At 42.5% G+C, this 22,969-nt stretch overlaps 1 protein-coding gene across 1 annotated transcript in view; it reads left to right on the top strand.

The window, feature by feature from the left end:
- The window catches only part of STMN2 (stathmin 2), a 39,315-nt gene extending 37,364 nt beyond the window's left edge, over positions 1 to 1,951 (top strand). The window contains exon 5 of the mRNA XM_038128590.1: positions 594 to 1,951. Within this exon, the coding sequence (XP_037984518.1) occupies positions 594 to 653 (60 nt within the window). The 3' untranslated portion in view covers positions 654 to 1,951. The remainder of the gene's footprint in view (positions 1 to 593) is intronic.
- The last annotated feature ends 21,018 nt before the right edge of the window (positions 1,952 to 22,969 follow it).

Consider the following 22,969-nt stretch of genomic DNA (forward strand, 5'->3'; position numbering starts at 1 on the left):
GTAAAGTTAGTGCAATAAGTGATATTCTTCATAGAATATGAAGTCATAGCCAGAGAAAGACTCAAGAGGACAGGTAGCTTCAGTGTTCAGACTGAGGAAATTATTGAGATGTTCAGATTGACTTATCTCGTTGAAACTAAGTTCTTGGATCTTTATTACAGTTCCCAAATGCTATAGATAACAGAGTAACTAACATACAATGTGCAGGCAATTAATTCCTCACTCATCCTTCCCTATATTTAGTTTAATATCCAGGAATTCAAAGGGCAAATGTGAGGATGTGGCACGCTGCAAGCAGCACCTCTCTATGTGGCCCTTTTAAATGAAACTCTGTGGGGCGCTGAGGATTATAAGGCCATGTCAGATAAAAGACTGAGCGCCAGAGCAGGAGTAGAAAGTAAACACAAAATGTGCCTCAGGCTGGTCTGGTGGATGGCTCCTCTCCTGTGTTGCTTCTTTTAAAGATGGTTGTGCTGTGAAACAAGTTTTGCACAAGCATCAAATACATGACCTAAACGGGTTGTCAGCATGAACCTCCCTGGGCAGGTTGAATGAGAAGATGATTTGATTTTTCCTTTCTTGATGTTTTCCAGGAGAGGCATGCTGCAGAGGTCCGTAGAAACAAGGAGCTCCAGGTGGAACTGTCTGGCTGAAAACAGCAATGGTGGATGTGACCCATCCCCACCATTAGTAAACTCCCCCTGCCTATATTATTATGGATCATGCGATATAAGTATGGGAAATGTATGACGTGGTTTAAAAAAAAGGTAAAAAACAAGAACTCAATAAAAAACTTTAAAAAGAAACAAAAAAATAAAAACAAAAACAATGCGGTCTCTTTGCAGAATGATTTGCTTGATGTTTAAAAAACTTGGATCTTATTTTGTAAATACTTACATTTTTGTTAAAAAATACAATTATTGCATTATGCAAGTTATTTCATAATCTTACATGTCCTGTAACAGGCTTCTGATGTTGTCTATTTCCACTCGGTTGAATTTGCTGGGTCTGTTCATTTGAAGCACCTCATGTCTAATTCCATTCCCTGCGACTTCTCATTCCAACCCACCACGAGGTCAGTAGTAGTTCTATGGTGCTAGAGGCCAGTCATTGCCTAATAACCTAGACTGCTTTGCCATCTATAAGCTTTCTTGAAACTGTGACTAGATCACAGGTATTGTGACTTCACATTCAGCTGTCCAAGACAAAAGGCTCTTAAAATGGTTTTTCAAATGCAACTTATGCTGCAGGACTCTGTACTGTGCTGTACAATTGAGGTTGAATCACCACGTAGCGTGTTTGTTGCTTCTGCTTTTTGAGGTGAGACGCAACAAAAACATCTGTGCAACAGAATGAAATCAAGCAAGATCAGTTTGAGACAAATTTAAGAGGCAGGTTGTAACCATCAAGCTATGACAAGTTTTGGATGATGCCAAACAGCCATACAAATGCTAAGTGTAAAGTGAGCTTAATTCACTACTTGAAAATTTATTGATGGAGCAACTAATAGATAGCATCAAGTGGCTTTATCTGTAGGTGCCATGATCTATGATACTTATCTGATGCTACCACATTACATGCGTAATAGTACAAGAGGCTACCAAGTATTTCACCTGGAACCCATGAGCCAGTTGTTACTGTTTTTTTATGACACTGCTGACTTCCATTCATCATGACCTTTACTCTTCAGTGTTAGCCAACCCTACCTAGGGACAGACATCTAGGACTAAGAGGGCTGAAGCAGGAGGAATGACTAGACAGGGTGCTTGTGCCAAGTTCAATATCACCAAACCTAACACATCATCCCCAAAATAGCTGCAGTTTTGAAGTTGTCCCTACCCCCCTGGAAATTGCTGCCTGCATATTCTACTCTTCATTAGTGCTATTTTCCTGTATGTCATTGTGAGCAAGCTGTGATTAATAAAGAATTGGGGTTCTGTGAACTGAAAAAGGGCTTGTTTCTTCTCTCGCTCCATTACGCCTCTGGCATGTGCCCATGTAAGGGGGAAACCTAATGTAGTCATAAAAGCATGGAAATGAGACTTAAACAATTATTAATAGACCAAGCCAATTTCTCTGCTAATATGGGACTAATCCCTGCTATGCATTTTCCAATGCTTAGGCTGGCTGGTTTTTTTTTTTTTAAGATTACCATATAAACTGAGCCTATAAATGTGACCTCTAGCACTGAGTTTATTAAAAAAGAACTAGCTATATACGCATGCACATGTGCTCCTTAATCCTGACTCAACACTGGGGGGAAAAATGGAATTTGGGGAAAGAAAAGTAATTAATCTATCTCTGGGTGTGTACATCAATAACTACAACAAGATTCTAGGTGTTAACACACTGGTTTTCAGGGTAGAAAACATTAATTTATAGGATTTATTGAAGAACAAAATCACTTGCATTTCTGCTGAGCTACAGAGCTGAGATGTAAAATTGAATCAGACCCCATTTTGAATTGGACAAGTGATAAAGAATTATCTCTAGGATTAGTAGAAAACTAATTATTCGAAGTCATCAAAGTCACATAACTTACTTGCTCTTTCAGAGAGGTGGAATGCTTTATAAAGACCTTTATGCTCCAGGTCTGCAACAGTCAGTTTTTTATTTTAGCAGAATATTTTGTTTTGGAGCCAAAAAATGGCCTGCAGTCAAAAAGCAGCAGAAGTGGAACGTGGAGAAAGACTGTGAGCTCAACTCTCTGTGCAGTGAACTCAGTACCACAGAATGAAATGAGTACTCCAACTTGTTACAGCAGCTGGGTCTTCTTGCCTAAATTACTTATCTTTCTCATGAAATTACCAGAAGTAAACCTGGCATGGAAGCCAGATAGCAGACATTGAGTCTGGAAGACATGAATTTCAATGTTGCCAAGCCTATAAAGTTTGTATATTGCTTTAAGCCCCAGTAAAAAAAAAATAAGGACATTATTGTAATTAAATTTAAGGTCCAGGATCTTAGCTTGAGGGCTTGTGGATTCTGTTTCCATTTCCCAACAGTAAGCCACTTAAAATTTTCCTGTCCATTGATTTAACAAATTCTGGAAGTACTTCAAGCCCTTTTCCTGTTTGTCTTCCTGGCTATGTTTGTTCAGAGAACAAGCCAAGAATAAATCTCTGGTGCTGAGCCAAGCAGGGCAACCTGCATCACTTCCATGGGGTTCAGCCCTCTTCCTCCCTGAAAAAGGTTGTCCACACCCAAAATTCCAGCTGGTATGGTCTCCAGCACACTCTCACCTGCTGCAGAACTGGGCTCTGCCTGGGAACCAAGGCTGCACCAGGGAAAAGAGTGAAGAACCAGACAGTGGGAGCACTGCAGTCCCAGGTCAGAAACGATGCTCTTCTCCTGCTCACTTGGTTCTTTGAACAATGGAGGGTCTACAATTCATTTTGTTAATGTATAACTATGCTTTGAAAGCCTGTTTGCAAATACGCTGCCTATCTCTAATAGCAAAAAGAAATATCTGGAGACCTGCAGCATAGCCATTTCCTTCTTTTACTCCTTTACATTTCCTTATATTTTACTCTAGTACTGCCTTTCTAGCTCCTCCCTGCTTGTGCTAGCAAAAGTGTACTGTGGCCATGGGTCTCTCTTCATGTGTAGCTACAGATAAAGAATCTCCTTGAAAAGTAATAAAATGTAAGTATAAAACACGTGCTTTTAAAGTATTACCATTTGGGTAAGACAGAGCTTTTTTAATTCAGTGGCAACCAGAGGGTTCAGGGCTTTTAGATTAAAAAAAAATTAGGCTTCTTCCTTGATTAACTGTAGATGCCCAAGTCTATGCCATGAACTGTGAGCTGCTGCTACTGAACTGCAGAACATTTTCCATAGAATGAGATCTCCCACAGGACAAGAGGGAGGCAGGAGCGCTGGCATTGGACCACAAAGATGTTTCCTCCTTTCACTAGGCTGTATGATGGTTCAGAAGCAGGGCAGAGCTGTGCAGCACATCTAAAGAGGCATTTCTGGCCTCTGACCTCTGCAGATCCAAGGACTGCCACTCCAGGCGTGGTTAAGGTTAGAACTCCTCTTGGTTAACTCATCAGTTGCGTCAAAGCTGCCGTGAGGCAACATCCTGAGTAATCAAACAAGGATGGCTCAAACCTGTCACACTTCTTGTGGTGCTACCAAAGCCACCAAGTTTATGGTCAAACCAATTCACAGAATCCTAGAATCATTTAGGATGGAAGAGACATTTGAGATCATTGGGTCCTGGCATTATTAACCTGGCACTGCCAACTCCACCACTGAACCACGTCCCTAAGTGTCGCATCGCCTCATCTTTTAAATGCCTTCAGGGATGGCAACTCAGCCACTTCTGTTCCAATGCTTGATAACCCTGTTGGTGAAGAGATTTTTCCCAATATAAGAGTCATAGAATCACAGCATCATTTATGTAGGAAAAGACAATTTAGTCCAACCTATGACCAAACACCACCATGTCAACTAGACCATGTCACTAAGTCCATGTCCAGTCTTCCCTTAAACACATCCAAGGATAGTGACTCCACCACATCCCTGGGTAGCCCACTCCTAATTACAATTTCTGTGAAGGATTCCATCCTAATGTCCAATCCGAACTTCCCTTGGCACAACTTTGGGCCATTTCCTCTTGTACAGTCACTTGTTACCTGAGAGAAGAGACCAACCCCGCTACAACCTCCTAATATTTCCAGAGTCAGGTGGTTTGGATGTATGGTTTAAATCTACCACCAGTTCAGAACTTGAAAACAATGCCTTTTCTTTCCCCTTTGTTATCAAGCTTCTTGTCACATGGAGGGTATTTTGTTGCTTTGTTTTTGAATGACTGGAAGAAAACTCTAACCCTTCTATAACCAAATAGCAATGTCTGCCCATTCCCTCGCTCCAGAATCCCCAAACACGTGACTGATGTACAGCAGCATTGTACACACACTCAGATCTGCCTGCCTGGCTGCCTGGAATCCAGCAGCCCTGTCAGAGATGGGCTCTGATCAGCACAGGAAAGAGTTTTACTCCCAGCACCTAAACTGTGCAGAGAAGAGAGGTACTTCTCTCCCCGCTCCCAGAAGGAGCGAGATATTAGGGCAGCATGGACATCTTTCTCATCCCACTGTTGCCAGATCCCATCATGTCAAATCAAACCCTCTCTTCAGGTTTTGATGGAGAGAAGCAAGGATTGCACAGGAACAGGCAGGCCCCACATCCATTTTGCACCACATGCCCTGTTCTGAGCATATTCCAGCGGTGGGAAGAGGAAACATTGACTCAGCAGAAGGGATATTACCAAGGGGAAATTGGAACAATTCTAGGCAACTTCCCCTGTGCCTCAGGGTTGGTAACCCAGTGATGTTGGTGCAATACTGCCATGCAGTGGTCAGAGTTTGCAAGGGGGAGCATCTTTGAATACACCAGGGATTGATTGCAAGGATTTCCTCTGAAGAATATTTATTCCATCTGCTGCACAGTTTACACTTTACATAAGGTAGATGGTGGTTTTGAAATCTGAAGGCTGAGTCCAGAAATTTTCAGGTTTAACTCCTCTGTAACAGGAGTGGCATGACTGTAAATCCAAAGAAAGGACTGATATTTTTGCTCCATGGAGCATGGAACAGACAGAATTACAATTATTGCAACACCACCTTCAGAAGCAGTCCTGACTATGATAATTCCTGCATTACTGAAACTACAAATATGTCTAGAAAGCAACATAGTGCACAGCAGCCAGCTCAGAAAAAAAAAATGAGAAAGTTATAAAAGCAATGTCTGAAGTATGGGGAAGGGCAAAAGAAGCTACATCAGAAACCATCAGCAGATTAGGGGATAAATGAACTGTGAAACAAATCTCACATTTGAAAAGTAGTTTTCATCTCCTCATCAAGGAGAGAGCATGGTCATCCTTGAAGCTGTCTCCCTTGAAAAACATCTCCACACCAATACTTGGAACTAGGGCACAAGACAGAGGAGCCTAAAATCCAGCCCACATTATATGTGTGTGTGTGTGTGTGTGTGTGTGTGTGTGTGTGTGTGTTATCCATAGCTCTGTGAGCAATAGGAACCAGAATATGCTTGGATTATGCCATGGATTAGGGAGTTCTCCAGTGTACAGTAAAATGCCTGTGCTCTAACCATTCATAATTCCAGTGCTGTGCCAAAGCTCTGATGCCATCTGATCTTTTAGTTTTCCTCCTGGGAAATTCATGGAGATTCCTTTTACTATTCAAAGACCATAGGAATGGTCTCAATCATATAATTGATAATTTACTTAAGCAAACATTTGCCTGCTTCAAGTCTACAATATAATGCCATGCTCCCCTTTTGGACAGCAGTAAATAGCTGCTGGAAAATGTCTTCCTGCTGTAACAGTTCGGCTTTGGTGAAATGGGTCTTGAAGATGGAGACATGAAAGGCATTATCCCAGATACAGCCCAGACAAGTGTGATATAAAGAAACAGCCAAGCTACAACTTGAATTTCTTTTAGCTGTTATAGTTGCAATGGATTTTTCAAAAAACTTTGAAAAATAGGTTCACCCTATCAAAATACATTTTGAAAACATTAGCTCTTAAAAGACACAGCTTTCTTAAAAGTAATTTTAATAATAATTTCTACACATTCACAAAAGCTGACAAATATCCCCATGTACAACTGCTTCTGACCAGAAGATGGCAATCTCTTATTATTTAATAGGCAACTACAGATGGTAAATTTTATTTTAAAGAGCCTTTTCAACCTCAGCAGAATCCTGAAAACCTGCTATGTCGAGTCTAACGTTCTATACTTACCCTAAAATATGAACTTGGGTTTATATAAAACATAAAAGATAACACTTTTCCCTTGGCCAAAATTCATTGGTTTTGCTACATTTCCTTAAAAATACAGCAATGGCAGACATTTAAAAGAAACTAAAGGATAAGGTGGCCATATGAACAAACAGGTTAATATTACCTGTTCCTTAGTCTGGAGCTTAGAGGCTGATTCCTGCTCCTAGCAAGTCTGAACCAGCTCCCCTGAGTGCTGGATGGAAGCAGGGAAACATCACTGCTCTTCAGACAGATTTCACACAGGCTGAAAAAGGGTGATGCTCACAGCACAAGAAAGTGGAACATCCCTTCCTGCACTGTGTTTCACACTTAGATGTTTGCAAATGATGAAATAAATGCTGGAGTGCAGTGGCATATGAAGAGCTGTCCATGAGCTGGTTGCACAGAGTGCATGTTTTCCTGACACAGGTATTAGCCTGGGAGCAGCACTGCATGAGTGCACATCCTCTGCCTCCAGGGACAAGTTTGGAGGCAGCACAGCTGCCTGCTTCCAAAACACAGTCTGTGCTCAGATTAGAAGTTCTGTCAGACCTTGGATGTCCTCATGAAGGGCCAGCTCAGTCTGCCTTGTGCCATGCTCCTAGGGCATCCTCCCAGTGCTGGAGGGAGCCTGACTCACCCAGCATCTCCTGACACCCAGCATCTCCTTGGGTGCCTGTCCATGCAGGCACAGCCTGCGGCAGAGCTGTAGGGAAAGATGTCATCTGGGAAACACAGAGAAGGAGGAGGCTGATGGCTACCACTGAGAGACAGCAGCAAACTGGCAGCAGCAGCCAGCCTGGGGGAGAACAAGGTGAAGCTGGGGGAGGCTGCTTTTGCTCTGAATTTCCCCAATCCCTGGCACCTAAGGAGGGGTCCTGTGGGAAGGTGATCCACGCATGGATGTCATGGTTTAATCCAGCAGGCAGCTAAACACAACACAGTTGCTGACTCATTCCTCCCCCCCAGTGGGATGGAGGAGAAAACTGGGGGAATAAAGTAAAATTCATGAGTTGACAGTTTTATAGGACAGAAATGGAAAGGTAATAATAATAATAATAATAATAATAATAATAATAATAATTATGCTATACCAAAAAAGGGATGCACAATGCAATTGCTCACCACCCACTGACCAATGCCCAGACAGCTCCCATGCTTACATACTGATCATCATGTCATAAGGCACGGAATATCCCTCTCAGCAGTTAGGGTCAGCTGATCCAGCTGTGTCCCCTGCCATCTCCTTGTGCCTCCCAGCCTTCTCAAAGTGGTGGGGTGTGAGAAGCTGAAAAGTCCTTCGCTTAGAGTAAGCACTGCTCAGCAAATCTTCAGTGTGTAATCAACACTGTTCTCACTCTAAATCCAAAACACAGCATGGTACCAGCTCCTAGGAAGAAAATTAGCTCTATCCCAGCTAAAAACAGGACAGCAGGGTCCCAGAGCATCCTGAGAGCTGCACTCTGAACCCATCCAAGATGCTTTCCAGCACTGACACCGCTGCAGGGGTGTGTGCCCTGTGCTCCCCAACTCACAGCAGGTCACCAGCACTGGGCATTATCTGCTTGTCCTCTGGCCAGCTGTTGACTCCATGTTAGAGCTGACTGTAGAAATGATGCTACTTCTGCATTTTGCAGTGCATTTTTACCCTCATGTTTTACACAATAATCAGGTGCTTGGACTGGTTTTAAAATATTTTTTTTCCTATGAAAAGATTCGTGATGAGTTTTTGAAGGCACACAGGCATCTCTGTTCTCTAGGGAGTGCCCCTCCATAGCTTTGACCCAGCTCATTGGCAAACCAAGCTGGAATTTACACTGATATTAGAGAGATTCTTCCTCATTATTTCCCATTCCTTTTATGGTTATCCAAGGTGTAGCATTTCTCCACACTGAAGCTGAAGGCAAAACTGGACATCTTCTTCCAGAGCTCTGGAACACACAGAGTTTACAATATTGACAGGATCTCTTTTGGCCTGTGCAAGATGCTGCTGTGCCTGGCAGACCCCAGGCAGGGCTGGGGAGTCTCACATTCCTGCCAGGCATCCAGCTGTTGGGCACTGGGGTCATTCCTGGGACACAGGGTGTTCACACCAACTGGCCTCAGTGCCATCACACGTTTAATGCTCCCAGAGGCACCTGGCTACACAGAGTCCCCTGCATTGCCCAGGGCACCTTGCAGCACATGGGTGAGGGTGTATTCAGACAGCCCCACACTCCTGGCCTGGGCTCAGAGCCTGCTGAGCTCAGCCAACTTGAAAATAGGATCTTCCCCAGCCAGGCTGGGAGTCCCAGGATGCTGGGAGCAAGCACTTGGCTGCTGAAGCACAGCTACACAGGCTCCTGCTCACACAGAGAGGCCACTGCTTACTGCTGCAAGCATGGAGCCCTGTCACAGATTTTATGGAGAACCTGAATATGTTCTATGTTTTAATACTGGGAAAAAATCCCCTCTTTTTATTTTTTATAAAGTATAGGAACTGCTTTTTCATCACCCCATTTTTCTCCTTTCTGAGAGAAATGAGTTCTTAGTTTAGAGGAGAAAAATTCCCTGCACTGAAAGAGAATTGCTCCTTTCTCATGTACTGTAGCACAGGGGGACCACTCTGCAGTCAGATACTGTTTTACCTGCAGTCTTCTATGTATTCTCCAGGCAAAGAAAGAAAGGGAAGAAGTTTCTAAACTGAAGATAATTTCTTCCCAAGGATGTGGAACACATTGGTATAACCTGTATATCTCCTTTTCTTTCTATCACGTTTCAATAGGCTTAAAGGCAGGACAAAAGCAAGAAGTCAGCCAAGTTCATTCCAGTTTCCTGAAGAACTCTGTCTGCCTTTTGGAGCTCTAAAATCCTGTGCCCAGTATAGAATGATGTGCAGGTCTGAGGTGTAAGCAAAAAGGAATGATTAAAACAGAAACAAGCCATTTTCTAAGCAGCATCTTGAGTTCTGTGGAAAGGGGTATTGCACTTTCTCTCCCAGCAGTGGAAATCAGCCACAAATCCTTCAATATTGAATCCTGGCATGGCCATACCCATAACTTAATCTTTCTTGGTTTGCCTAACATGGGAAAAGTGATCTTTCTCCTTACTCTGCTCAGTGATTTATTTATTATTTTGGAGTTACCAATGATTTGTTTTCTTCTCGCTAGCCTTGCAGTAGGAGATACAGTTGACTGAAATCACAGAAAAGCTTTTGCACAATGCATATAATCTCACTAAGAAAAAGGTTTAAACATAACTTTGCAACTTTGCATCACTATTAAGACTGTATTGTTCTCCAAATGACCACTATGTTCACAGTGGTCTTAAAGCAAAGAGAAATTGAATACAAAATTATCTCCATTACACTTAGGTGGACAAGAACTGGCTGAAAATAGAGGTGGAAGTAGATAGAGTTGCAGTTTTATTCACCAGCTGGTCTTAAAGAAAGACTGTACATTTGAGATCCTAAAATGCCTAGAGAAGTGTCAGAGCAACTTCAGTTTTTCTCAGAATTAGGTAAGAGTCATGAACGTTACCATCCTGATGGGTATGTCTGAGAAAAAGCCTAGAGATGCTCATAAATAAAGCAAGAGGCTTTAAGAAGACAAAATCAAGTGGATATGTGGGTGAAAATACAAGTATTCATGGTAGTCATGGCGTTGCATGGGGTAGCTGCTCACATCAACAGAGGTAACCTTGTCAGTAACTGTAGATATTTTATTAAATTTAAATGTGAGGAGTCCACTATGGCATTACAAATATGGCACTTTCCATGGGAAGGGTACTGGAGAAATCATTATCTATATTTCATCATAGGCATTGGCTATGATCTGCCCCTGAATTCATACAATCTACAAAACATCAACAACTCCATATGGAATCATAAATTATTTTCACATACTTATCAAAAGCCAGCCAGATGGGTGAGTGGTTCTGGTGAAAATGTCCTGCATTCAGGCAGCTGCAAATACTCGACCACCAGAAACAGATTTTAAAGTGTCTCTGGAAAGTTGCTGGAAGCACAGATAATGTTCCCATAAATGTTATTCAATCCAAAGCCACTCAAAGAAGAAATTAAATCTTATTTTGCTTTCTCCCTCACAATTCAGATGACTCACATGCTACCTACATTAGTTAAGCGGATTTCTCTCATGACCCAAGCCCCCAGACAACTGCCCTGGGTACCCTTACAAACTACTCATCCTCTGTGTATGGCACTGGGCTTTGTTTGGTACAGCAATCACATGAGAACGAGAGAATGGGAATCCATTAAATTCTCGAGTGCCATTGAGTATTTTGGGAAGGACACTCCCCCCTTACTACAAACTGCTTAGTATTTTCTGGCAAACGAGCTCTCAGAGGCCATGGTAGAGAAAAATATGTAAAGGAGAAGGCAGAGAGTTTCTAAAGTATGTTTTAGCTTACCCCATGTTATATATTTTGTCCATCATGACATAAGATATCACAAATGCTGGTAGAAGTGTTTCATGGCAAATGCAGGTTATTCTTTGGGATTTGGAAGAGGGAATACAGTAACAAATAACAAGGTAACACATAATTTTTGGTGTTTGGACCTCATCAATTTTTGTGCGCTTCTTGAAACAGTGCCCTGTGGAAACTTGTTTAAGTCACACACAAGGAATTGCACAGAATCCAGTACTTGTCAAACGAAAGTGTTCTACTTTGTGAAGAATTAACTTTGCCTCTCAAAACCAGCTGTGGATCTGCAAAATTACTTATGGATAAGTTTATTTCCCTCTCTTTCCCATTAATCACAATCTGATTTACTTAATTTACTTAAGCCAGGACGTCTTTTATGGATTTTAAAAAGGGAATGGATAATGGGGCAGACAGACTGGGCACTGGGAAGCATTTCTTTACCAAGAGGATGGTCAACCATACCTCAGTCTGTTGAAACAGACTTCACAAGGAGGTGGTCAATGCTCCAAGCTTGTCAGTGTGTAAGAGGCATTTGGACATTGCCCTTAAAATCATGCCTTAACTTTTGGTGAGCCCTGAGTGATCAGGATGAGATAATCACTGTAAGTTCCTTCCAACTGAAAATGTCTATTCTATTTTATTCTGTGCTCTGCCATTTAATTGTTTTGGTCATTCATGTTTTCATCCCTGAGAGAATATTGAATGAATTTTTGGTGGTGAAACAATATCTTGGTTTTTCTTATTCTAAAGAAAAATGGATGGTGATATAACTGCCACTATAAATACATTCTCCAAGTAAAATCTTTTCAGTTATAAATTTAAGCATTTGTATTTTGATCACACTTTAAAAATCACAAAGTTTAAAATTAACTGTACACTTCATAAAAGAAAAAAATAATACAAAATGGCACTTAAGAGGTATGGCTGTTTGTTTGATCTTTGCATGTCTAATAAAGGATCTGATGCAAATATTCCCTTATACAAACAGAAATTTGTTCCACTGTGTTATTTAACATTGAATCAGGCACTAAACAGGTCATTCAAAAATAGTTGAAAAGTTGAGTCATTGCAAAAAGGAAACATTTCGACTCACTTGAATAAGTAAAAAAATTCACACACCATGACCTATATCCTCTTTTTTTTCTGAGACACCAGAGCATAATTGTGGCTAAAATGGAAGGTACATCGTTGTTGATCTGTAACTGAGACAATCATTCTTTCATTCATCATATGTGTCCAAGCAGTACCTGTATCTGACTGCAAACAGAAATAGAAGCAGTATCAGCAAAGGAAATACTGTCCTTGACTGCCTAGGGAAAAAAAAAAAAAAAAGAAAAAAAGAAAAAAGAAAAAGTTATCTGGTTAAATACTTGTGACTTCAGATGTGGCTCAGCTCAGGAACTGCATCTCTCCATTCTCTGATATGGATGAACTTTCTGAGTGAGCTGCTTTCCTCCTACTTTCCTGTTTGCCAGGAAAAGCTGTCATGAGTTTGTCAGTCCTTGTTGTGCTATTAATGAAGCCATCAGAATACAAGGGTTGGTTCAAGGCATGAAAACAGTAGCAGACTCTACATTTCAACCAAGTACCTAAGCAATGGCATGTGTTAAGAGCATCCCCTCCTTTGATGGATGCAGGCAACTGGGCTCATGTTGGCAGCAAAAAACAAAAAAACAAACAAACAAAACAAAAAAAAAAACTGCATTGAGAAGTTTGCCTGCTTTATTATCACTCCCAGCCACAAACCAACCTATCCCCAAAGCAGGAAGGCAGGCCACAGCCCTGTGCAGCCTATGTAATTCTCCCTTCATGTTTAATGCTAAACACCAAGTCAAGGACAAGCTGTAGAAATTGTAGTCAGGCATCTGTGAATATAATTGCAAAGATTATCTATTTTCACCCACCCCAAAGAGGAGTTTCTTTATCAGCCCTTTTGGAGAAAGATGCAAACAATAGAATGCTTATGCTCACTTGTTGTAACTCTACATGCTCCGAGTGTTTCATCACCCAGAACATTTAAGGGAACCACAAGAAACTGCTAGGAGTAGGGGAGCTCAGTAGTGATCCCAACATAGTTTAATATTATTCAAGATTCTGGCAGGATACTCCAAGTGAGCAAAGCACCCTGTAGGAGCCAGATGAGAAAAGAATCTGATTCATCCTAGTGTTGAAAGATGGCTGACCTTTGAGCAAATCCACTCATAGTTGTTATGTACCAGAGAAGGTCTGAAGTAAAGACAACAACAAATGATGCCTGGTGATGACAGCTAAAACCAGAGTCCTAAAACATCTATCTGCTGAGCAGAGCCAAGCAAAGCATCAGCTTGTGCCTCTGATCACAGGCCACCAAGAAAGAGCAGCAGCATTCCTTGGCACATTCCGGAGCCAGGCAACTTTCCATGGCTATTTTTGACAACTACCAGGTGGTGGCCAGCCAATACATTCTGCAGATGGGCAGATGATCACATCTTGTTGCCAAAAAGCTTTAAGTGATTTATTCCCTTAGAGAGGTCCACAGTATTTCTAAGCTCAGTCCCAAGCAGCAGCATCTCAGTACAGGGTGAGCTGAGAAAAAGTGTCCAGCAGGTGATTTGTCACTTCAGCTTACCTCTCAGAAGATAAAGCAGAGCTTGCAGTGTTCTTCCCAGCTCAGGGGAGCCCTCAAAGTTACCTGTACACCCGGAGGAGGATTGTGTCGAGCCCATGAAGGTGCCTTTGCCACGGGTGAAGTTTGTTTCTGAGCACAGACATGCTGTTGTGCAGTGCATCTCAGGCAAACAGTGCAAACATAAATCTGGCCAAATTTGGGGGGTGCTTTATGGAGAGCTGAAGCCCCTTTGAGTGTCATGCTTCTGCCAGCAGAAAATAAATTGTGTGAATCTTACGCCAGCTGAGAGCATCCCTTTTTAGCATTTTCAAACACAATGTCACGTAGGAAGATGCCAGAGAAGTAGCCAGAAAACAAAAGAAACTGCAAGCCAGGGTCTTGCAAGTCTCCAGTGGAAATGGTATTCATGTCAAATGACATAAGTGTCAAACATGAGTCACTGCTGCCATTTCTCTCTTCCCAGATGAGGGTAATGTATACTCTGTGACCAAGGCAGAGCAGGACAGGATGATAGATATTAGGCAGTTTGACTCCAGTGCAAATGAGCTGCTAGGGTTTAACAGAAGTGTCTCTCTATAATGCACACTACATTTCCATAGCACCCAATGAAGGACTGGAAACTGTCTTACAGCCAGTGTGAGTTTACCAACATTTCAGTGGCAGAAAGCAATACTCTTGGAAAGCTCTCTTGAACCGCTGCCCGCATTTGGTAGCTGTGGTGACTAATACAAAGCTGTTGTTTTAAAAACAGCATTAGAACAGGAAAGCTACTTCATTTTCCTCCCTGACTGTAGGCCAAGTGCCAGCAGTGACTGACAGCTTGATCTGTCAAACAAGAAAGACAGCTTGATCTGCCAAACAAGAAAAGTTTAGGTTGGGGGGGTTATTATTTAGACATGAGAAAGGTGATGCACCTTTGAAAGTGTGCACACATAAAGCATGTCTTTTCATTTTGAGAGCATGGTCTTACATAAAAGGGGCTGCATAAACTAAGAGCAAAGTGGGCCAATCGTCAGCCATGGCAGTATTGTGAGCAAAGCTCCAGCAGCTCACAAATGCCAGGAATCTGCCCTATTGTCTGCCTTCCCACCCCACTTTATTGTCTGTGAAGTTTGCCTTCAGTCTACCCAAGTTTGGTGTACTTCAATAACTCAGTCAACAGAGGGAAGCAGATGGCAAACATTTCCTCCCAGAAGCCTGGGGTTTCTTTCTGGCATCTTAGTGATATGAGAGGAATCACACACACAAACCCTCTGGCCAGCACCACTGTGCTTTGCCATCAGATTCCCTCTCTTGTCAAGGCATCACTGACTCTTAAAAGTCAAATTGACCTGGTTTGATTTTGGGACTAGCAGTGTACATGGTTTGAACCTTATCTCACTTCTTCAGCAACTTGTCCAGAAAAAAAAAATCTCTTGGGAAAAAAACTGCTAACACTGATTGTTCCCTGCTCATCTAGGTACCATAAAGGCATGCATGTTGATAAGGTCACACTGTGTCATCCCTTGCACATGATGTGCAGGCTGGGTTATCTCCAAGAATATAGGAGGAAGAGCAGGGGAGGGAAGATTTGCTGTGGTGCCTGAAAATGCTGTTATTTTCTTAGGTGTGCTTGTCTGTGAGCCTGCAGGACTCTGACAGTTCAGTGTGCCCAATGCTTTCCACTATTTTCTCATTTTTTAGTAACACATAATTCAAACTTATGAATAGTGACTATTTCACCAGAGCATAACCATAACCTGTCATCTGGAATAGGTATTTGCAGTAGTGAAATGCTTTTGCTCCATAGAGATACCAGTACAGCTCCAGAACAGAAAGATATTTTCTGACACTAGATTACTTACTGTAAGAGATATCTCAGTATTCAGTGGCTCTGAATTCATTATTTGTCCATTTTGACCATGTCAGACTTTATCCCACAGGTTCCAGAGAGAGACAGCAAACTCTGACTGCAACTGTGATCTCATCCCCCTGAAGACAGCAGGGTGAAACTTCTAATTATTACCCAGAGATGGGTACCTCTGCATAGGTTTCTTGGTTTGTTTTGGTTTTGTAAAGAATTCTTCTTTCCCATATGCCATAAATGTTAGAACTGAGCCCTGACACAGTTGCTGGCCTCAGAGGGAGAAGAAGGAAAACCCAGGAGAATCAGCCCATTGCACCCCAAATGCAGAAAGCCACAGAGACATCAGGGCACAATACATACTATAAAGTTCTTTGCTGGAACAAAAGCACCCTCATTGCACTCTCATTCTCTTTTAAATCAACAGAGTTGTAAAAGTTATTTCTATAGGCATCTATTTTCTCTCTCTCATAAAATGGTATGAAAGCGTTTCCCGAACAGCCCGTCGCTATTGTGCAGCCCACATCCCCCGCCCCAAAGGGCGCTCCTTCGCTCCCATGGGCCGTGCCACTGAATACTGCAATCACTCTGCTGCCTCACAGCCTTCCTCCTCTTATGACAGCCAGAGCATAAGCCAAAATTGTTCCAGAGACACTAATCTGTGTTCTCTGTACACTCCCCAAGAAGAGACACAACTGACCTATTTTCTTATGTCCTCCAGAAAAGAGTTTTCCTACTCTAAGAAGAATTCGTCTTTCTCTCCGTACAAAGGATTGCAAAACAAGTCCTAACAAGTCCGAATTGCCTTTTTTTTCCTCTGCCATCATCATATGAAGACCATTTGCCCAAGGTTAGAAGGGCTCCTTGTTCATTCCTTGAATGAATCACTCCAAGTTACTGACTGGCCATTTTAAGCAACTGAGCCATGTGGAGGCACAAATGCCTTGCTGAAGCATCTAGCTGTTTATCAGTGCTGCACATTTGTCATTGTTCCTGGTATCAGACAGTAGAACTAGAGAGGCAACAGAGGGAAGCAAGCAATTAGTTAGGGGGAAAATAATCTGTGGCATTGTTTGTGCCCAGGGAAGACCGTAAGAGCACAGCTGTGTCTGCAGAAATTCAGGATCTGGGGCACCCTGTGCAAAAGGAGTGAAGTTTTATTGTCAGCTTCTCATCCAGGTAATTACATCCATTTCATGAACAGAGGCAATTTCAGTGAGAATAAAGGTTCAGCCTTATCTGATGGTGATCCTATCTCTTGTGTCCAAGCAGCTGATACATCACACAGGGTAGGAAAGCACCACGATGTTTCTGGCAATTGAGGAGGATTGAGGGGAATATCCCCTCCTTTCACACATGGACCCCTTTTCTCAGCCCTCGCCTTTTTCTACAGTCCCAACAAGTTTCCTTTCATGCCTTTAACTCCACTCAAAGCTGCACTCTAAATGCCAATTTTCACATCCTAGACATTTTTATTACTGCATATTTTCCACTGGGATCCCAGCTGGCACCTCGCCATGTCCCTACCATGATCCAGTGCCACAATGGCAATCTGTGCCATCTCAGCCGAGTCTTCAGCTGTGCATGCCCCACAATCACACACAGAGCCCTCACATGGGTATTTTTCTCCCCTTTTTTATCCAGATCTGATCCACATGAAGATCACCTATATGTGTCACCACTTATCCCTCCCTGTTGAAGAGGTCTGAGTATTGAAGACCTTCAGCCCTACTGATAAACCAGACACATGATGATTTGAGACATTGCAAGCGAAGCCAAGCCTTCAAATAATTTATTTAAGACCTAGTATATTACACACAAAAGACTGTGTTAGAAATACAGTGTTGAGGTTTGAAGTCAAACACCAAAAAAAACACATCTAAGGGAAGTATTAATTTTGCCTACAAAACCTGTTTCATTCCAAACACTGGCTGGATTTCCTTCCTTCAGGGTGTAGTAAAGGAATCTGGTTGTTGCTGAAATAGTTGCTGTTGCTGAATGTGTTAGTAGAATTTGGAGTGGAAAATACAGTCTTGGAGTTAAGGGTAAAGGGAGAACTGGAGTCTTTTTTCTTTTTTTCTTTTTTTTTTTTTTTGCCTCCATTTGTTTAAGTGCTGTGGGAGACTAGGAAAAGGCTTCCTAAATGTACCCTGTGCTGAGACTGTGACATAGAAAGTAACTCAGGCTGATGTGAAGAACTACTCACCCTCTGGGGCTTCCAGAAAATCAAGAGCAGCTATGCTTTGAGTCCAGAACTGCTGCAGAAGTCCCAAAGAAAAAAAATGAACCCAGTTTGAAACACCTCTGCCAAGAAGTGAACTACTTGATTTTCAACTTTCTGAATCCCAACTTCTTACCCAAAATATAGGGCTACACCTCCATAGTACACTGCAATTATCACCGAACTTTGGGGATAGGCAGATGCCGTGATGTTGAGACTGAAAAAGCCCTGGGGATAGGGAGTTTATTAATAAAAACCTACTCTTTAGAATTAGACTTCAACATTAAAGGGGTCTCAACTTTTCCCTGGTGCCCTACCCACTCACCTGGACTATGCTTCATTCTACAACTTTTGTGATCTTGGAGCAGTCAGGCTGGGTGCTGCACAGAAGCTCAGTGTACAAAATTATCTTCATCCTCTCTCCCTGTCCCACAGGATTAACAGCAGTGTTGCAACAGTACAAATGAGTGAGGAGCAGACACTGTCGCCAAAAATTAAATCTGAGGTGGCACTAGCCCTTGGCAAAGTCTTCTCTAGCCTTTTTCAGTCAGTCAGACATAGTTGTTAAGGGAACATTTTTGGGGATGTGTCAAATGCAATCTCATAAAAATCTCCTTTCTGATGGGAGTTTTAGGTTATAAAAGTTAATGCAATGCAGATAGCTGAGTTGAACAGGCTGTTTCCCAATAGACTCTGGTATAAAAACTATTGCATTATATACAGCTTGAATCACAGCTTTCTCAGCAACTGCTTAGTACAGACTGGGCATCCATCTCATGAAAGGCAATGAAAATAGTATGGAGAGAAGGCTGCAGTTCCTGGGAGAAGACCTGGCAATAAGATGGGGATTTTGAACCTTTTTTTTTTCCCATTAAAAAGTATACAGCCAAAATGAAAGCTAAAGAATTATTTCATTATTGCTCCCTCTTTATTTAAAAAAGCATAAAGTCAGACTGTCTCACTAGCACATTATGAGGATATTGATGCAGTTTAAAAAACTAACAAATAAACAAACAAAAAAACACAGGGATTTTCTACCCAGAAACCTGTTGTGTCACTCCTTCAGCTTTGTCCCTGGTGGCAGACCATGGGAATTCCCAGTCTCGGGCCCCTGTGGCTCTCAGCCAGCCCTGCCATTGAGGCTGTGCTTTCAGCCTGGGATGTTGCTGTGCTGCAGGGGCAGAAAATAACCCTTCAGTCTGCTTCCTGGCAGGATGAGCTCGGGTCTGAGGGCTCCTGCAAACCTCTATCAGCACCATGAAGAAGCAGGGAGCTTCTTACCTCCCAGGGAGGAGACAAAAATTAGACAAACTTTGTCTAAACCAGCAACAACCCAAAGACTTCTAGACTCCCATAAGATATTTTGCTTTAGTTTCTTTCATGGAGTCTCTTAGTCATTCAGGGCTCTCACGGCTAGAAGGCTGGCTGAGGAGAGTACATGGGATTTCAACTGTCTCCTTTGAAGCAGGCACAGATTTAACAGGTGAGGGAATGACAACCACTTAGCTTTACATCTGCAATCACACCTCTCGGTGGGCTTGGTTAATGTGGTGCCCCAAATCCCAGAGCATATTTGTAGCCATGTGGTTCAGCCCCTGGCTTCATGTGGGAGCTGCACCTGCCCCCTGCTCAGCCCAGACGGGTTTATGTGGTGGGGAAGGTCTGTGCAGCTGGAACTGAAGTACAGAGCCAGACCTTGGAAGTCTATTGGAAGGGTTTGTCTTCAAAAGAGCTTCTCTTTCTTCTTGCACAGCATTTACAGCACAACAGTGACTAATGCACCTTGCCCTGCCCACACCAGCCTGGTGGATATTTGGGCTTGGCCCACAGGTATGTGCACCATTAGCATCTTTACCTATTCCAATTCTTAACAGGGTAAAGTTTAATCATTCTTATTCCTGCTGCTATTTTGGGGAAGAAAAAGAGTCATTCTGTCATTGCGTGCTCCAGAAAACATGAAAGTCTCTAAGGAGCCCAGGCTTCCTGTTCCCAATGCCTTAAACTTTGCCCCACCTTTGGGAAGCACAGGCAGCTAGTGGAAGAATGTCATCCACTCTAACAATTGATTTTCTTCTGTACAATAACGTCAGACCTTTTAAATAAAAGGCTGACCTGTCTCCTTCTAAAATAATTCATCTGTTTTATGGAGTGTTGTTCTGATTATATACAATTCCCACAAGAAGGGAAGTACCTTCAAAATAAGGACTATTCAGTACTAGTACAGGATTTCCTCTTGTTGTTGATAATTTCCTCCTAACAGAAGACGCAATGAATCCCAGAGAAATTCAAAGGGGCAATCTACAGACAGTTAGGCATCTACATCATACAGGGAACATTGTTCAATCACATTAATGTTTTCCTGATGAAGTAAAAAACAGACATACCTGCTGGGCAGCATATAACAGAGTTCCTACAGCACACACTTGAGTTCCCTTTGCTACATTTTTAATCACTACCCAATCCCACTAACTTTCACAGAACCATCCCTGAACAGCAACAAATGACATTTTTTCTCTTTTCTTCTTTTGCTATTGAAATCCAGCCTCTGAAATGGCTTCTGCTGTTAAAGAAGGCAGGCTTGGTGACCATGAGAAGATTACCCAGTCATTATCAGCACTATCTACAGCAGATATATAACATGAAAGAAGTTCTGTGTTGTCTCTACCAGATGTCCCTTGACTCAGGAAGAGGCTCCATACTCACCTTCACTGGAAGGGCTCATTTCCCACTACTGGTCAGAACATGCACCTGCCCTAGACATGTAATTGTGAAGGAGACCTCATATCTACATAAATGGCTAATCCATGCTGAGAAACACCATATCAAAACCCAGGAGCTAAGAGCCAGCACTAACAGCTCGGTGGTAACTGCTGATGAAGGCTGAGTGGCTTGTGGAAGAGGCTGCCAGTCACTAGATGCTCTTATCAGTTATTCTGATGTCTCAAATTCTCTGTCAACTTGGGTCAAGCCCCATCTCATGCTTTAATTCCCTGAGCGCCTTACACTTACTCGACTGGATTGTACAAATGCAATCAGTAAACCAAGCTATGGTGCACTCTTACAGCCATTGATGTCCATCTAGCCCTGGTTTCTCCTTAGCCAGTGGTATGACCCATCAAATTCGATGAAGACATTCACATGTATTGTTTCAGTACCTTACTGGTTTTAAATAACATGCCTCACTGTTTGTATGGTGCTCATATTGAGAAAAATTATGAATACCGAGTACTACCTTCCCCTTTCTAAATTTTCTACATACTGGCATGCGGCTTATTTTTTAATCTGATGTCAGGTATTTCCATATCTTTGCCTCAGGCAATGCAAACAATGCCTCTCTTCATTCATCTGTTCACAGCTTCAGTTTTCCTCTGATCCTACAGATCAGCCTTCCTTCCTTCTCCTGCCGTTCTCTTGCAGAGCTGCTTCACCAACTTTCCTACTCCCCACATCCTTCTGTTTGTGAAAGCAGAGCAAAACAGAGAAAAGCACGTACCTGTTTAACCTGTTACTAATGTTTGTGCCCAGACTTTACAGCTTACCTTGGAGAAGCCACCTGGAAAGCTCCAAGAAGTCTCTTCAGTGCAGAGAGAAAAGCGTGGTCTGCAGCATCCTCCCTGTGCTGAGGCTGCCCCAAAGAGCAGAACTGGTTCCAGCTATTCCTCCCCTTCCTTGCCAGAAGGTTTCACCTGAAATGAACAGCCTGGTAAAAGACTCTGAAAAGGTCCAAAACAACGTAATGTGGCTAGGGGGTCTACAAGCAGGGCAGAATGCCCCCCACTGCTCAGCTGTCCTGAGCATTTAGAGAAGCCCCTTCTGCACTATACAGCTGTGTTACATGATTTGTTGAGATAAAAAATAAAAAACAGCTGGAGGGGAACCTACGTCTAAGAACTTTGCTGGGAAGGCTTGGGCAGGCTGCACACTGCATGGGTCAGAGCAAGGCAGTTTGGTCCACTCCTTCAAGCTGTATGAATAATCAGCAGAATTTGTTAGACAAAAAATTTCACAGGACTAGGTGGAAAAAGAGAGAACAACATATAATACCCAAGCACATCCTTAATAAAAGCCTTCACCAAATGAACATTTCAGACTCCCGAAAGACACTTTCGAGGATCTGTATCTTACAAGGCACTGGCATTTCAACATTTATGACTGCAGACACGCTACTATATTGCAAGCATGAGTCAATGCCCACATCTCCTGGCTCCAGAAGAAAGGGACTGTTCTAATTTTTATTTATAAGCTGGGCGAGAGGAGAGAGAGTAATTTGGTTACAGGCAAAGCACACACGGAGCCTGCAAGGTCAGGTAGGCTGGTTAACACCTGAACAAACTCTTGCCCTAGTGTACTGAGTCACAAACACTACAATCCATCTCTGCATCCTTTCATGTAAGGCCTCAGAAAAGGGCTTTGTACATAATTTTTGTTGCCTTCCAGCACAAAGCCCATGGCCTCTACATTATTCACTAGGGAATTCCAGCGCCATGTAGAGCGTGTTGCAATCCAAACTGGGAGTTTCTGGCAATAAACATTTGTGAGTATGCACACAATATAAAACAGGAAGAAGGATTTCAGTTTATCTGTGTTCACTTGGGCTTATTTGTTGCTTGGGAAAAAAAAAAAAAAAAGCCTGGCAGACTTCCCACCACTATGCAATAGTCTGGGAAGGCTCCTGTCACCTGGGGACTCACATGCTGATGTGTGAGTGAAGAGAGCAATAGGCAGGATTCATGGGGTTTTCAGCATGATCCTAATAAACTCTGTCATGCTACTAGTGTTAAGACAGGAGCGCTGAACAGAAAGTGTTTTAAGAACTACTGACAGCTTCTTTCCAAAAGCTAAAAAATGTCACTTTCATCAGCTATTCCTTTACGCCAAAGCACAGAATGGATTTCCAGAGGTTTGTATCTGGTTTTTTGCAGCATTTACCAGCCTTTAAAATTTATTCTGCACTCCAAGCCAGCTTCCTTAATAAAGGAGGATAGTATTAGCTTATATGCAGTACCACATCATCTTACATCCTACACAAAGCTTTAGCCTGAGCATTTCCAGATGGACACATTTCATCCAAAGCAGTTGAAGATC

The sequence above is a fragment of the Motacilla alba genome, chromosome 2 (genome assembly GCF_015832195.1).
Source record: "Motacilla alba alba isolate MOTALB_02 chromosome 2, Motacilla_alba_V1.0_pri, whole genome shotgun sequence".
NCBI lineage: Eukaryota > Metazoa > Chordata > Aves > Passeriformes > Motacillidae > Motacilla > Motacilla alba.